Source organism: Scyliorhinus canicula, chromosome 14 (genome assembly GCF_902713615.1).
Source record: "Scyliorhinus canicula chromosome 14, sScyCan1.1, whole genome shotgun sequence".
In the NCBI taxonomy this organism is placed as follows: Eukaryota; Metazoa; Chordata; class Chondrichthyes; order Carcharhiniformes; family Scyliorhinidae; genus Scyliorhinus; species Scyliorhinus canicula.
The window spans coordinates 57,235,292-57,252,470 of record NC_052159.1 but is presented as its reverse complement, the minus strand read 5'-3'; the positions used below and the strand labels follow the sequence as shown (position 1 = coordinate 57,252,470).

Here is a 17,179-nt window from a genome sequence, read left to right as displayed (position 1 = left end):
AGAAGATGAGTCGAATGTTAGGCATCAGCTACGGAGGCAGGCTGCATCCAGGGAAATAGTGAAGATAGGGACTGAGGCAGGGGAGGTGGTGTCGGAGCCAGGGAAGATAAATGAGGAATTATTATAAGGAGTTGTACAGGGCAGACCCGGGGGGTGAAGAGGGGGACATGGGATGGTTTTGAGATGAACTGGAGTTTCCACAGTTGGAGGAAGAAAAGAGGCAGGTGCTAGAGGAGTCCTTGGGGCTGAGGAAGGTATTGGATAGTATAAGGGATATGAAGGCCCCGGAGCTTGATGGTTACCCAGCGGAATCTATGAGGAGTTTGCAATGGACCTGGCACCACATCTCTTGGGGATGTTTAATGAGGCACTGGAGAAGGGGGAGCCGCCGGAGATGATGACGCAGGCAACAATCAAAAAAAGGGAAGGACCCATTGGAATGTGGGTCGTATAGGCCCATATTGCTGTTAAATATGGATGTGAAAGTGCTGGCTAAGTTGGTTGCGGGAACGAAGGAAGATTGTGCCCCGGGTGTGGTTGCGGAGGACTAAACTTTGTTAAGACCAGGCAGCTTTCTAGTAATATAAGGAGACTGTTACCCGTGATCATGACCCCATCGAGAGTTCAGATACTGAAAATGGGGGTGTCATGGATGCAGAGAAGGCATTTGACTGGGTAGAATGGTGGTACCTATTTGAGGTCCTGGGAAGGTTTGGGTTTGGGCTGAAGTTTGTGGCATGTTATAAGTGGCACCGGTGGTGAGTATGCAGACCAACGATATGGGCTCACAAAATTTTGAACTGGACAGGGAAGCAAGGCAGGAGTGCCCGCTGTAGCTGTTGGTTTTTGCACTAGCTATTGAACCTTTGGCAATGGCTTTTAGGGGGTTGACAAAGTGGCAAGGGATTACGAGGGACCAAAGGGAGCAACGGGTGCCGCTATACGCAGGACGGCGCAGTGGCACACTGGTTAACACTACTGCCTCACAGGTCCCTGGTTCAATTCCAGCCTCGGGTGACTGTGGAGTTTGTACTTTCTCCCTGTGTCTGTGTGGGTTTCCTGCGGTTTCCTCCTACAGTCCAAAGATGTGCAGGTTAGGTGGATTGGTCATGTTAAATTGCCCCTTAGCATCCAAAACATTTAGGTGGGGTTACTAGGTTCGGTGATAGGGTGAAGGCGTGGGATGAAGTAGGGTGTTTTTTCCAAGGGCTGGTGCAGACTCGATGGGCCGAATAGCCTCCTTCTGCACTGTAATTCTTTGACCTACTATTGTATGTATTGGACCTGCTGGAGAGCATGGAGAGGATCATGGGCCTGTTGGGGACGTTCGGACTGTTCTCGGGATATAAGCGAAACATAGGGAAAAGTGAAGTGTTCCCGGTGAACAAGCTCGGTTGGCGCACCGACCGAGGGGGCCCCCCTCGGGGGGGTTGCCATTCAAGGTGGCCAAAGACAGGTTTAGATACCTGGGGACTCGAGTAGCGAGGGAGTGGGCGATACTACATGAATGGAATCGCTAACAAAACTGGTGGAGGAGGTCCGGGAGGATCTGAAGAGGTAGCACATGCTGCACTTGACTCTGACTGGGAGGGTCTAAGTGGTGAAAATGAATATTTTACCAAGGTTCCTGTTCATATTCCAGACACTTCCTATCTCTGTACCGAAGGCCTTCTTTCGAAAACTGGATATGATTTTCTCAGACTTTGTATGGGCAGGGAAGGTGCCAAAGGTTTAGAGGACCCTGTTACAGAGACTGAAGCGGAAGGGAGGGTTGGGGTTGTCGCACCTGCTGCATTATTACTGGGTGGCGAACGTGGAGAGGATGAGGAGGCAAGGGGGCAGAATGGGTTAGGATTGAGGAAGAATCCTGTAGGGGATCCAGCTTGAGGGCTATGGTGAGATTGGCATTGCCAATGGCGTAAGGAAATACGCAGAGAGCTCGGTGATGCAGTCCACAGTAAAGGTCTGGAACCAGCTGAGGAGGCATTTCCGGATAGAAGGGATGCCAGTGCTGGTACCGCTGTGCAAAAACAACGGTTTCGAGCTGGGAGGGGATAGACAGTATGTATAGGAAGGGAAGCATAGTGCGGCTGGTTAAGGTGAAGGATTTGTTTCTGGAAGAAGGGTTTGCCAGTATAGAGGAACTGAAAGAGGAGGTAGAGCTCCAGAGAGGAAGTGAGTTTAGGTACCTACAGGTAAGGGACTTGGCGCGGAGGGTTTAGAAAGACTTCCCCAGATTGCCGAGGTACATCCTATTGGAACGATTGTTGCTTCCGGATGTGGAAGGGGAGGGCAGGATCAGAGACATATAGCTGGGAGAGCAGGAAAGTGAGCAGGTGGTGAAGATTAAGGAGAAGTGGAAGGGGGAGCTGGGAGGGGAGATAAACTGGGGAGTACGGAGTGAGGCGCTACGAAGAGTAAATGCGACCTCCTTGTGTGCAAGGATTAGCCTGATAAAGTTCAAGGTGGTACTCAAGGCACATATGACTCAGGCAAAAATGAGTGGGTTCTTCCAGGGGGTGGCAGACGAGTGTGAGAAGTGTGGACAGGGACCAGCGAATCATGTTCATATGTTCTGGGGTTGCGAAAAGTTGGAGAGATTCTGGGCAAGAGTGGTTGCAGCGCTAACAAGGATAGTGGGGGAGGGGGCAGCACGGTGGTGCAGTGATTAGCATTGTTGCCTCACGGCGCCGAGGTCCCAGATTCAATCCCGGCTTTGGGTCACTGTCCGTGTGGAGTTTGCACATTCTCCCCGTGTTTGCGTGGGTTTCGCCCTCAAAACCCAAAGATGTGCAGGGTTGGTGGATTGGCCACGCTAAATTGCTCCTTAATTGGAAAAAAATAATTGAGCACTCAATTTATTTTAAAAAAGGATAGCGGGGGATGATGTTGAGCTGGACCCATTGGTGGCGATATCTGAGAAGTGGAGCTGATGTATGGGGGGAAAGCCGACGTTAGAATAATATTATTATTGTGACCTTCGCCTCTCTGATTGCCAAGCAAAGAATTTTATTGGAGGTAGTGGCCTGGCTGTGTGATTTCTATGACTTTCTTCAGCTAGAAAAAATCAAATATGGAGTTCATCGGAGAGTTTCAAGGCATAGTGGGGTATGTTTGTGGCCGTGTTTAAGGAGTTGTTCGTCAGGGAGATGGGAGTGAAAAAGGGGAAAATTTGTACAAATTGTATAGTTGTATGTGGGGAGTTTGCTTCCCGAATTGTTTGTTTTGTAACCTTTTGCTATAAGTATGGAATAAAATACATTTTTTTTTTTAAAAAGCCTGTTTCTCTCCACAGATTCGGCCAAACCTGCTGAATTTACCCAGCATTTTCTTTTTTATTTCAGATTTCTAGAATCTGCAGTATTTTCGTTTTATTTAAATGTTTTTTTAAATTATTTTTATTCAAACTTTTGTCTAAAACATAATTTTTGCATAACCTTCGCAACAATTAACAAAACAAAATAAATGTTAACCATACGTACAAAGAAAAGAACAATACAACGTCACGATTCCCACCCTCCCCGATGTCCGAACCAATTGTTCAATATGTTTCTGCTCCAGATTACGTGCTGGTGATTCGAGTAAACATTGAATAAGGACAAGACCATACTCGAATGTGGTGTCACCGAAGTCCTTTGGTACTTACTGTTCTACATTTACATTTTTAAAAAGGCAATGGCATTGAAAGGTGTTTGCACCCAGTGAGCCATCCAATATCTTCAGGAGAGAAGGAAGAAAATTGTGAACAGATAGAATGTTGAAGCGAAAAAGAAGTGCAGGTTGACCCCAATAATTTAACAAGAAAAGGGCACTGGAATGATAATATCCATGCCTTATTAATTTCTGGCATCGCTGTGGCAATAAATGTTCCTGAGTCCTGTTTGGCATTCGATAAAAATCTTATTTTAATGTTTTCCCACTTTAGATTACCAAGAACTCTTTCACTGTTCACAACAAAGAAATTCTGAAGATGCAGTAAAAGCTGCACATAAATTTATTCTGGTAGGCATTTCATGTGTACTATGTGTTTTATTTTCTTTTTAACATTTAAAAGATTAAAGTAGTCAGATTAACAAATCTTTTGAAATACAGTTAACAACACTGAGCATGTGCTAAACAGAAAGTAAATTGCTTTGCTACTGAGTTGTCACCAACACTAGTTGATAGTAAGAACATGAATATCCTGAAGTTTTTTGTCTTGAACTCATCAGGTCAATTATATGAATACCAGATTTCAAATGATCGCAACAATTTGGTGCACAGGAAAAACGCATGCTGATTGATTGGCAAATGGTTAGCAACAGTGTTGCAATTAGAAAGCAACAGGGAACTAACTATAAGCTCCCCAGGTTACCTGGATATTCAAAAAAGGCTCAAGGCTTGAACATATTTCTTTTGTTTGCAGAGAACAGGTCCCTGCATATGAATGGCATATGAATGTATGTTATTTTGAGCAAGTGTAAATAAGTCATGTCACTAGTTTGACTGGTTATCTTAAATTGGTTGTAAGTGTAGCTATTTGCATGCCCAGGATTGTTCAGCAAGTGCTGTCCAATCGCAGACCACGGGCGCGATTCTCCACCCCCCACGCCGGTTGGGAGAATAGCGGGAGGGCCTCCCGTCATTTTTCACGTCCTCCCGCTATTCTCCCTCGCCCGACCCACGTCACGAATCGCCGCTCGCCGTTTTTCACGGTGAGCGGCGATTCTCCGCAGCCGGGCCTTTACGCCCGTTTTTTCACGGCAGTAAACACACCTGCTTGCTGCCGTCGTAAAAACGGGCGCTGGATGCCCCTTTGGGGCATCCAGAGGCCCGTTTGGGGCGGGAGCACCACCGTTGTGCTCGGGAGGGGACAGGCCCACGTTCGGTGCCCACCGATCGTCGGTCCTGTGACCAAAAGGGACGCACTATTTCACCTCCGTCGCCCGACAAGATCAAGCTGCCACATCTTGTCGGGCGACGGTGGAGAAATGCGGAACCGCGCATGCTCGAGTTCCGTCAAGGGCGTGATGACGTCACCCGCGCATGCGCGGATTGGAGCCGGCCGTGCGTCATCCTGGCGTGCAGCCTTAACGACGGTCGTTAAGGCCGCGACGCCGTGATTCCCGGGGTCCCGCTCCTAGCCCCGACGGGGGGGGGGGGGGGGGGGGAGAATCGGGTCCCGGGAACGGGCGTGAAGGCTGCCGTGAAACACGGCTGGTTTCACGGCAGCCTTTACGACTCTCTGCATTTGCGGAAAATCTCGCCCCACATCTTTTTTTTAAAATTGCGAGTACCCAATTCATTTTTTCCAATTAAGGGGCAATTTAGCATGGCCAATCCACCTAGTCTGCACATCTTTGGGTTGTGGGGGTGAAACCCACGCAAACACGGGGAGAATGTGCAAATTCCATATGGACAGTGACCCAGAGCCAGGATCAAACCTGGGACCTCGGCGCCGTGAGGCTGCAGTGCTAACCACTGTGCCACTGTGCTGCTCACAGACCACATCTAGCAGTGGACATTTATTTGGGGGGTTTTGCAAATGTGAGCTGGTTGAGTATTATCTGGACTCTATCCATTGCAAACAGCCAGAAGAAAACACTGTTTGATTCAATCAGCCAATCCTTAGGACCTATGGCCTGCGTACCTGGCATCACACTAACTCTGAAATTCATACACAACGTTGCTAAATTGTATGCTCGGCAGAATGTCATTTTCAACTGACAGCAGCATCTTTTACTAGTTAGCCAGAATGAATTTAATTCGCAATCTAGATGTAAAGGCAGCAACACAGTTATCCAAATAATACTCTAGTCAACCAATGTTTTAATTTTCATGTTCTGTTAAAGTCTGTACACAAGCCTATGGGAAACACAGATTTCTGGAGACCATTGCTGAGTCTGAACCTGCTTGCCCCATCCAAAAGGATACGCAATATACTTTTGATTTCTGATGGGCACATTCAAAATGAAGCTCTTACACTGAAGACAGTACACCAGAACATCAAACACACCAGGATATTTACATGCGGTGTTGGGTAAGTCATTTTGATAACCAGATAATTATAAATAAGTAGAAGATGTTTTATTTGAAGTGTTTGCCAGCTCTGCTTCTAACAATTTGGGTTTCTCAAATTTATATAAGATTGATGAAAGATAACCATTAAAATAACTTTGCTGTTCTTATATTCCGTTATTATCTCTTCACAAAGCAAATCATCCTGTGCTGACACGAAGACTTTATTCATGCTCCTGTTGTTAGCTTGGATTTTTTTTTTTATTCTTGGAGATCTCTATCCAAAGTACATCCTTTAATATTTAGCTGCCTCCCTCAAGAACTATTTCTTTCACCTCCTGACGTGTACATCTCCACCAGTTCATTTATCGCCCACTTGATCTCTTGACACACTTTATGCCCCTGACTATTTGTTCCCATCTTCTTGAGTTGGATGGGTTTCTGACGTTCTTAAGACATTGTTCACTGCTGCCACAAGGACCTCTAAATGTAACATCCTATTTATAATGCTACCAGCATTTTCCACTATTATCTAAAGATACATTTTCTTTCTCTCAAGATTCCCAGCATCTGCCTTTCTTTAGCACCTCAATATAATTTCAGGTCAGGACCATTTCCTTTTTTAAAAATCTTTATATTCTCCAATTTTTAAACATTTTCATCAGATGTACAACAAAAGAAAAGAAACAAACAAAAAACAACTACAATAACAATTCCCCAAACAAAAACAGCACCCCCTCAATTTACAAACCAAAACATCCACCTGTGAACTCGAGGTGAAAAAATTAACGGTCGATCAGTAAACAGTGTAATCAAAAACAATTACCCCATCCGCCACCACCTCCAATGGCAACCAATTCTCGAGAGTACATAATAAGCAGTCCTATGAATTGTAGAACCCCTCCTTCATCCCCCTCAGCTCAAATGTCACCTTCTCGAGAGTCAGAAATTCAAGTAGGTCCCCCAGCCAAGCCGAGGCACAGGGTGGAGAAGCTGACCTACACCCCAACAGGACCAGCCTCTGGGCAATCAGCGAGGCGAAGGCTAAAACATCTGCCCCTGCCTCGCCTGCAGCTCGGGCAGATCCAACATCCCGAAAATGGCTTCTAGGGGCCCTGGTTCCAAGTTCATGTGTAGTATCCCTGAGATGATACTGAAAACCTCCCTCCAATACCTCTCCAGCTTTGGACAGGACCAAAACATGTGTATGTGGTTTGCTCCCATAACGCTCACATATGTTCTCCATTCCCTCAAAGAGTTTTCTCATCCTCGCCCTCGTGAAGTGCGCCCCATACGCGACCTTCAGCTTTATCAGCCCCAACCTTGCGTATGAGGTTGAGGTGTTTGCTGTCCGAACTCCTCACACCACAGACCGTCTTCCATAATCTCCCACAACTCTTCCTCCCACTTGGCTTTAATCCCCTCCATGGACACCCTGTCCACCTCCAAAATCTTCCCATGGATCGCAGACACCACCCCCTTTTCCATTCCCTCTGCCATCAATACCCCTTCCAGCAACGAAGGGGTCAGCACTATCGGGAATCTCTGAACCTCCTTCCCAGCAAAGTCTTGGACCTGCAGGTACCTAAACCCTTCCCCTTGCCCCATTCCATACCTCTCCCCCAACTCTGCCAGCCTCGCAAAACATCCCCCCCCCGGAACAGGTCTTTCAGTACCCTGATCCCCCTCTCCTCCGATCTCTGAAACCTCCCATCTAGCCTCCCCAGCTCAAACCTGTGATTTCCCCTGATCAGGATCTCGACTGACGCATCCCCCAACTGAGCCACTGCCTCAGCTGCCTCCAAATCTTCAGTGTTGCCACCACCATCGGGAACGTGCCATTGCCACCGCCCTCAACCCCGATCCCCTACACAGACCCTCCTCCATTCTAACCCACTGGGACTTTTCCCCTCCCCCCACCCCACCGGCCTCCTTCTCACCTTTTCAGCATTCGCCGCCCAATAGTATTAGAAATTCGGGAGGCCCAACCCTCCTGCCTGTCGTCCTCTCTACAGGACCACCTTCCTGACCCTGGCTACCTCCACCTCTCCTCCCCCAAATGAACGAAGTGACCGACTTGTCCACTTCCTTAAAGAATGCCTTTGACAAAAAGACCAGCAGGCACTACAATAGAAACAGAAATCGCGACAACACATCCATTTTAATCGCTTGCACCCAACTTGCCAGTGACAGAGGGAGGTTGTCCCACTTGCCAAGTCCGCTTTCACCCTCTCACTAAGCTTATAAAATTGTACCTACAGAACCCCCCAGTCTCACGCCAACTACATCCTCAAATACCTGAAGTGGGTTGTTGCCCTGCGAACCCCGTCTGATCCTCGTGTATCACCTTCAGGAGACACCCCTGCAACCTAGCCAACAGTACCTTCGCCAGTATCTTTGCGTCAATATTCAGTGGCGATATAGGCTTGTACTACCCATACTCCGTCGGGTCTTTATCTTTCTTTAACAGCAGGGAGATTGGGGCCTGCCCCAATGTTTGTGGTAGCACCCCCTTCCCTATCGCACCATCAAACATCCCCACCATCAGTGGCGTCAATTTGTCTTTAAAGTTCTTGCAATACTCCATTGGAAACCCATCTGGCCCTGCCACCTTCCCCGATTGCAATCCCCCAGTTGCCTCCTTGGCCTCCTGTTCCCCCACCGACAACTCCAGTGTGACCCTGTCTTTCTCCTCCAGCCTCGGATACTCCAATCCATCCAGGAACTCCCGCATCCCCTGATCCTCCCTTGGTGGCTCCGATCTATACAATTTTCATGGACTTCTCAAACACCTTATTAATCTTCCACGGCCAATTTCCCCGTCCTATCCTGCACCTGGACAATTTCCTCGCGGCCGCCTCCCTCCGACGTTGGCCTGCCAGCTTGCGCCAAGCCTTATACCCATATTCGTAAATCGCTCCTCTTGCCCGCCTCAGTTGGCGTACCACCTTCCCTGTGGGCAACTGATCAAAACTAGCCTGAAGCTCCCTCCTGTCCAAAAGGGCGGATCAAGATCCCCTGCATACTGCCTGTCTACCTCCAACATCTCCTCAGTAAGCCTTTGATACTCTTCCCTCTCCCCTTTATCCACCTTGGCCTTAAATTATATCATATCACCTCCTCCCCCCCCCCCCCCCCCACCCCTCCTTCACTACCGCCTTCATCGCCCTCCATACCTTCGCTTGTGATTATTCTCCCCCACAGTTAAAGCCCATGTACTCCTCAATCACCTTCCCAATCTTCTCACAGAAACTTCTGTCCCCAGCAACCCCACATCCATTCTCCACCCCAGTCTCTGCACAATCCCCTTCTCCAGGACCATGTCCACCCAATGCGGCGCATGATCCGAATACTCTGATCCCCGAACCCCTGCCAGCAATGCCTTCCCTACTACAAAAAATTCTATCCTTGAATAAACCTCATGAACTGAGGAGAAAAACGAATACTCCTGCTCCCTCGGGTGCAAGAACCTCCACGGGGCCACCCCTCCATTTCCCTCATAAGCCCAGTCAGCACCTTCTCCCGCTCCACTGCCCACAGCTGGGCGAGTGAGCACCGCCTTCTCCATCTGGAACCACTCTCTTATCCACCAAAACCGCAACCTACTGTCGAACCCCAAATTAAATAGTTGGCTCACCCAGCCCTTCCTGAGCCTCACCTGGTCTTACACTTTCAGTTGAATCTCCGCCACTCCCAAACCCCTCCCATTCCATGGAACAATCCTTTTTTTTAAATAAACATTTTATTGAGGTATTTTTTGGTTTTACAGCGACAACAAAATAAACAATACCCATGAATCTATAAACATAGTGCAAAAAGCCTGCTTCCTCCCTTACAAGTCCCACATTTATTAACCCCCTACTCTAAGCTAAACTAACCCCCCCCCCCCCCCCCCCCCGCTTCTGCTGACGATTAATTTTCCGCAAAAAAGTCAATGAACGGTTGCCACCTCCGGGCGAACCCTAACAGTGACCCTCTCAAGGTGAACTTGATTTTCTCCAAACAGAGAAAGCTAGCCATGTCCGATAGCCAGATCTCCGACTTCGGGGGCTTTGAGTCCCTCCAAGCTCATAATATCCGTCTCCGGTCTACCAGGGAATCAAAGGCCAGAACGCCTGCCTCTTTCTCCTCCTGGTTTCCCGGATCTTCCGACACCCTGAAAATCGCCACCTCTGAACTCGGTGCCACCCTTGTTTTCAATACTTTGGACATGATGTCTGCAAACCCCTGCCAAAATCCCCTTTGGACATGTCCAGAACATGTGGACATGGTTCGTTAGCCCTCCCGCACACTTCTCTTCTCCCCCAAATAACCTGCTCATCTGGGCCACTGTCATGTGAGCCCGGTGAACGACCTTGGATTGTATCAGGCTGAGCTGGCACATGTTATGGATGCGTTGACTCTACTCAACACGTCCGCCCATAAACCATCCTCTGTCTCTCCTCCCAACTCCCCTTCCCACTTGCACTGTAGCTCCCCAGTCTGTGTCTCCTCTGACCCTAAGTTCCTCGTAAATGTCAGAGACCCTCTCTTCTCCCGCCCACTCTCTGGAAACTACCCTGTCCTGTATCCCCCTTGGTGGTAGGAGCGGGAAGGTTGAAACCTGCCTGTGTAGGAAGACCCACACCTGCAGGTACCTGAATTTGATTCCCCTCGCCAATCCAAATTTCTCCTCCAGCTCCCTCAAGCTACGAAAGCTCCCCTTTATAAACATATCCCCCATCCTCTCAATCCCTGCTCTCTGCCATCTCCGGAACCCCCCATCCATCATTCCCGGGGCAAACAGGTGATTATTGCAAATTGAAGACCACACCAATGCTCCCACATGCCTCCTCCATTGCCCCCAGAGTCTCAGGGCCGGCACCACCATGGGGCTGGTGGAATACCGTGCCGACGGGAACGGCAGAGGCGCCGTTATCAATGCCCATAATAAGAACATAAGAACTAGGAGCAGGAGTAGGCCATCTGGGCCCTCGAGCCTGCTCCTCCATTCAATGAGATCATGGCTGATCTTTTCTGGACTCAGCTCCACTTTCCGGCCCGAACACCATAACCCTTAATCCCTTTATTCTTCAAAAAACTATCTATCTCTATCTTAAAAACATTTAATGAAGGAGCCTCAATTGCTTCACTGGGCAAGGAATTCCATAGATTCACAACCCTTTGGGTGAAGAAGTTCCTCCTAAACTCAGTCCTAAATCTACTTCCGCTTATCTTGAGGCTATGCCCCCTCGTTCTGATTTCACCCACCCACCTCTCCTCTTAATCCAACCCCTTCAGCTCTGGGATTAACCTAGTGAATCTCCTCTGTGCACCCTCCAGCGCCAGTACGTCCTTTCTCAGGTAAGGAGACCAAAACTGAACACAATACTCCAGGTGTGGCCTCACTAACACCTTACACAATTGAAGCATAACCTCCCTAGTCTTAAACTCCATCCCTCTAGCAATGAAGGACAAAATTCCATTTGCCTTCTTAATCACCTGTTGCACCTGTAAACCAACTTTTTGTGACTCATGCACTAGCACACCCAGGACTCTCTGCACAGCAGCATGTTTTAATATTTTATCATTTAAATAATAATCCCTTTTGCTGTTATTCCTACCAAAATGGATAACCTCACATTTGTCAACATTGTATTCCATCTGCCAGACCCTAGCCCATTAACCTATCCAAATCCCTCTGCAGACTTCCGGTATCCTCTGCACTTTTTGCTTTACCACTCATCTTGGTGTCGTCTGCAAACTTGGACACATTGCACTTGGTCCCCAACTCCAAATCATCTATGTAAATTGTGAACAATTGTGGGCCCAACACTGATCCCTGACGGACACCACTAGCTACTGATTGCCAACCAGAGAAACACCCATTAATCCCCATTCTTTGCTTTCTATTAATTAACCAATCCTCTATCCATGCTACTACTTTACCCTTAATGCCATGCATCTTTATCTTATGCAGCAACCTTTTGTGTGGCAGCTTGTCAAAGGCTTTCTGGAAATCCATATATGCCACACCCATTGGCTCCCCATTATCTACCACACTGGTAATGTCCTCAAAATATTCCACTAAAATAGTTAGGCACGACCTGCCCTTTATGAACCCCATGCTGCGCCTGCCCAATAGGACAATTTCCATCCAGATGCCTCGCTATTTCTTCCTTGATGATAGATTCCAGCATCTTCCCTACTACCGAAGTTAAGATCACTGGCCTATAATTACCCGCTTTCTGCCTACTTCCTTTTTTAAACAGTGGTGTCACGTTTGCCAATTTCCAATCCGCCGGGACCACCCCAGAGTCTAGTGAATTTTGGGAAATTATCACTAGTGCATTTGCAATTTCCCTAGCCATCTCTTTTAGCACTCTGGGATGCATTCCATCAGGGCCAGGACCGCTTGTTCCCTCATAGGTTCCATTACATACTGTTCTAGGAAACTATCGAGGATACATTCTATAAACTCCTTCTCAAGGCTGCCTTGACCGACATGGTTAAACCAATCGACATGTAGATTAAAATCCCCCATGATAACTGCTGTACCATTTCTACATGCATCAGTTATTTCTTTGTTTATTGCCTGCCCCACCATAATGTTACTATTTGGTGGCCTATGGACTCTACTATCAGTGACTTTTTCGTCTTACTATTCCTGATTTCCACCCAAATGGATTCAACCTTATCCTCCATAGCACCGATGTCATCCCTTACTATTGCCCGGATGTCATCCTTAAATAACACAGTAAGAAGTCTTACAACACCAGGTTAAAGTCCAACAGGTTTGTTTCAAACACGAGCTTTCGGAGCGCAGCTCCTTCCTCAGGTGAATCCCTTCCTGTTGGACTTTAACCTGGTGTTGTAAGACTTCTTACTGTGCTCACCCCAGTCCAACGCCGGCATCTCCACATCATCCTTAAATAACAGAGCTATACCACCTCCCTTACCATCCACACTGTCCTTCCGAATAGTTTGATAAGCTGGTGCATTACATGAAGCCGCCTCCATATGCTCCCATGCCGACTCTCCCCCACCACCCAATATAGTTCATGGCTATATTCGCCACCCAATAGTAGTGACTGAAATTTTGTTGCACCAGCCCACCCTCTCCCTGGCTCCGCTCAAGCATCCCCCTCCTTACTCGCGGGGTCTTGCCCGCCCATACAAAGCCAGTGATCACTTTGTTGACCCGTTTAAAAAAGGACCGTGGAATAAAGATGGGGAGACACTGAAATACAAACAGAAATCTCGGGAGGACCGTCATCTTCACCATCTGCACCCTCCCGGCTAGTGACAGCGGGCCACTTGGATGCCTAGATACCTAAAGCTTCCCCGTACCACTCTAAATAGCAGTTCCCCCAGTCGCCTCTCCTGTCTCCTCGCCTCGACCGTAAACATCTCACACTTTCTCATATTTCGTTTATACCCCGAAAACTGGCCAAATTCCCCCAGAGTCCTCATGATTTCTTCCATCCCTCTGCTGGGTAACCCCTCCCCCCCCCCCCACCCACCCCCGAACAAGCCCCCTCCAGCCCCTTGAGGCTCTCAGTACAATTGCCAGTGGGTCTATGACTAATGCAAACAACAGTGGGGAGAGGGGAGGACCCCTGTCTTGTCCCCCGATGCAGCCTAAAATAGTCCGATGTTGTCCTATTCATCCGTACGCTCGCCAAAGGAGCCTGCCCCCCTAGGAAGTGCCTCATCCCCTCTGGCAATATTGGGGGTTCTGACCCATACAGTCTACTGTAAAACTCCTTAAATGCCTTGTTCACCCCTGCTGAGTCTCCAACCAGGTTCCCATCTCCATTCTTTACTTTCCCTATCTCCCTGGCTGCCTCCCTCTTTCTAAGCTGCTGTACAAGCATTCTGCTGGCCTTCTCTCCATGCTCATAAATCACCCCTCTCTCGGGCAGCATGGTGGTACAGTGGGTTAGCCCTGTTGCCTCACGGCGCCGAGGTCCCAGGTTAAATCCTGGCTCTGTGTCACTGTCCGTGTGGAGTTTGCACATTCTCCCCGTGTTTGCATGGGTTTCACCCCCATAACCCAAAAGATGTACAGGGTAGGTGAATTCGCCATGCTAAATTGCCCCTTAATTGGAAAAAATGTATTGAGTACTCTAAATTTATTTTTTTTTAAATGGCCCCCCTCGCCTTTCTCAGCTGCTCCACCGCACCCCCTGTGGTTAACAAGCCGAACTCCGCCTGTAGCCTCCGCCATTCCCTTAAAAGTCCTGCCTCTGGAGTCTCCGCATACCTCCTGTCGACCTGTAGTATCTCCTTTACCAGTTGGTCCGTCTCTGCCCTGTCAACCTTCTCCCTGTGAGGCCGCATCGAGATCAGCTCTCCTCTAACCACCGCCTTCGATGCTTCCCAGACCACTGCTGCTGAAATTTCCCCCGTGTCATTGACTTCCAGGTAGTTCTGAATACATTTCCTCAGCCGCCCGCACACCTCTTCGTCAGCTGGAAGACCCACGTCTAACCTCCTGTGCGGGCACTGGTTACTGTCTTTACTAACTGTGGTAGTATGACTAGGGGTATTACAGTACCTGGGAGTGTGAGCTGCCATTGGCCCAGGTATCGTATGCCTCTCAGCCCAATTGGCTAAGAGGAAGGTAGCTCCGCCTACGAGGCAGGGTATAAGAACCCGTGTTCCCCGGCAGCCAGCCATTCTTCTGTACGTCTGCTGCTGGGTTCACTTCTTGCTAATTAAAGCCTTTCGTTTGGACTTCATCTACGTTTCGTGTCCATTGATTGTGCATCAATTTAATTAGTAAGATTTTAAAGGATGGAGCTTCGCATCAAGCCAGAGTGACTTCGACTCAGCCCGCACGCAGCAAATGCTACAGCAGCATTTAAGCATTGGCTGGCTTGCTTCAATAGTTACCTGAGCACAGCCGAAAACGTCCCGACGAGGGAACAGAAATTGCACATCCTCCACTCATGCGTCAGCACTGCCGTGTACACGCTCATAGAGGACATGACAGACTACGATGCGGCTATGGACTTACTTAAAGGACATTTCAAACGGCCGGTAAACCAAGTCTTATGCTCGGCACTTACTGGCCACGAGGCAGCAGATACCTGATGAGTCTCTGGATGAATTTTACCGTGCTGGGGAGGAACTGCGGCTGCCCACAGGTGCCTGCTGCTGAGCATACCGAACTTCTGATCAGAGACACCTTCGTTGCAGGTATGCAGTCCTCGCAGATCCGCCAAAGACTGTTGGAGAGAGAGACTTTAAGCCTCACGGAGGCACGGGCCCTCACCTCCTCCCTAAACGTTGCAAATCGTAGCACTCGCGAGTACGCCCCCGACCGCGTGGCGGCCCCCTGGGCAGCGTGGAACACAACCTCTCTCGCCCCCACGGACTTGGGCCCCCCCAGGCCTGCGCCGCAGGACGCCCCGATAAACCCGCGGGGCCCCGCTCCTATTTCTGCGGCCAGGCAAAGCACCCCCATCAGCGCTGCCCGCCCCGCTCCGCAACCTGCAAGGGCTGCGGCAAGAAGGGCCACTTTGTGGCCATCTGCCAATCTAAAGCGGTCGCTGCTGTCCTGAGCAGCGACCGCGGGTCCTCCCCCCCCCGCTCTTCTCAGGCGCCCCCGCGGACCTCGCTGCCCCCACACCCCACCGCTACGTGCGATCCCCGGCTGCCGCCATTTTGGACCCCCGACGCCACATGCGATCCCCGGGCGCCGCTGTTTTGGACCCCCGACTCCACGTACGGGGAACGGGCGCCGCCATTTTGTCCAGCCCCCACCATGTGCGGCCGACGGGCGCTGCCATCTTGGATCGGCGCCGAGGACGCCACAGGTGACTACTCCCTGCCTGATGACGACTCTGAGTTTCTGCCACGACTTGCCTCGGTCACATTGAACCAGTTGTGGCCTCGCACCCTATCCACAGCAACCACGAAGATCCTCCTCAACGGCCACGAGACAAGCTGCCTTCTGGACTCTGGGAGCACAGAGAGTTTCGTCCACCCCGCCACGGTAAGACGCTGTGCTCTTCCTGTTTACCCGGTTAAACAAAAAATCGCTCTGGCCTCTGGTTCTCACTTGGTACAGATCACGGGGTTCTGCATAGCGGACCTCACGGTCCAGGGGAGGGAGTTTAAAAACTCCAAGCTATTCGTCCTCCCTCACCTCTGCGCGGCAGCACTCCTGGGGTTAGACTTCCAGTGTAACCTCCAGAGCTTAACATTCAAATTCGGCGGCCCTATGCCCCCCCTTACTGTCTTTAGCCTCGCGTCCCTCAAGGTCGATGCCCCGTCCTTGTTTGCAAACCTCACCCCGGATTGCAAACCCGTCGCCACTAGGAGCAGACCTTCATCAGGTCCGAGGTCCAACAGCTTCTGAAGGAAGGGGTCATCGAGGCTAGCAACAGCCCCTGGCGAGCACAAGTGCTGGTGGTAAAGACCGGGGAGAAAAATAGGATGGCCATAGACTACAGTCAGACCATCAACAGGTTTACGCAGCTGGACGCATACCCTCTTCCACGTATCTCCGATCTGGTCAACAGGATCGCGCAGTACAAGTTCTTCTCCACGGTGGACCTCAAATCCGCCTACCATCAGCTCCCCTTCCACGCGAGTGACCGAAAGTACACTGCGGTCGAAGCGGATGGGCGACTCTACCACTTTTTAAGGGTTCCCTTCGGTGTCACAAACAGGGTCTCGGTCTTCCAACGAGGGATGGACCGAATGGTCGACCAATACAGTTTACGGGCAACCTTCCCGTATCTCGATAATGTCACCATCTGCGGCCACGATCAGCAGAACCACGACACCAACCTCCGAAAATTCCTCCAAACCGCAAAACTCCTGAATCTGACCTACAACAAGGACAAATGCGTGTTTAGCACCGACCATCTAGCCATCCTCGGCTACGTAGTGAGTAACGGAGTAATAGGCCCTGACCCGGAACGTATGCGCCCCCTGATGAAGCTCCCCCTCCCCTACTCCCTCAAAGCCCTCAAGTGCTGTTTGGGCTTCTTTTCATATTACGCCCAGTGGGTCCCCAATTACGCAGACAAAGCCCGTCCCCTCATCCAATCAGCCACATTCCCCCTGTCGATGGAGGCCCGCCAGGCCTTTAGCCGCATCAAAACGGATATCGCAAAGGCCACGATGCGAGCTATCGACGAGTCCCTCCCCTTCCAAGTCAAGAGCGACGCGTCCGATATAGCTCTTG

The 17,179-nt window shown here is 49.8% G+C and overlaps 1 protein-coding gene across 1 annotated transcript in view; it reads left to right on the top strand.

Annotated features, from left to right (window-relative positions):
* The window catches only part of parp4 (poly (ADP-ribose) polymerase family, member 4), a 260,543-nt gene that overhangs the window by 144,608 nt on the left and 98,756 nt on the right, over positions 1 to 17,179 (top strand). Inside the window, 2 exon segments of the mRNA XM_038818701.1 lie at positions 3,926 to 4,002; positions 5,832 to 6,019. Coding sequence (XP_038674629.1) covers positions 3,926 to 4,002; positions 5,832 to 6,019 — 265 coding nt within the window.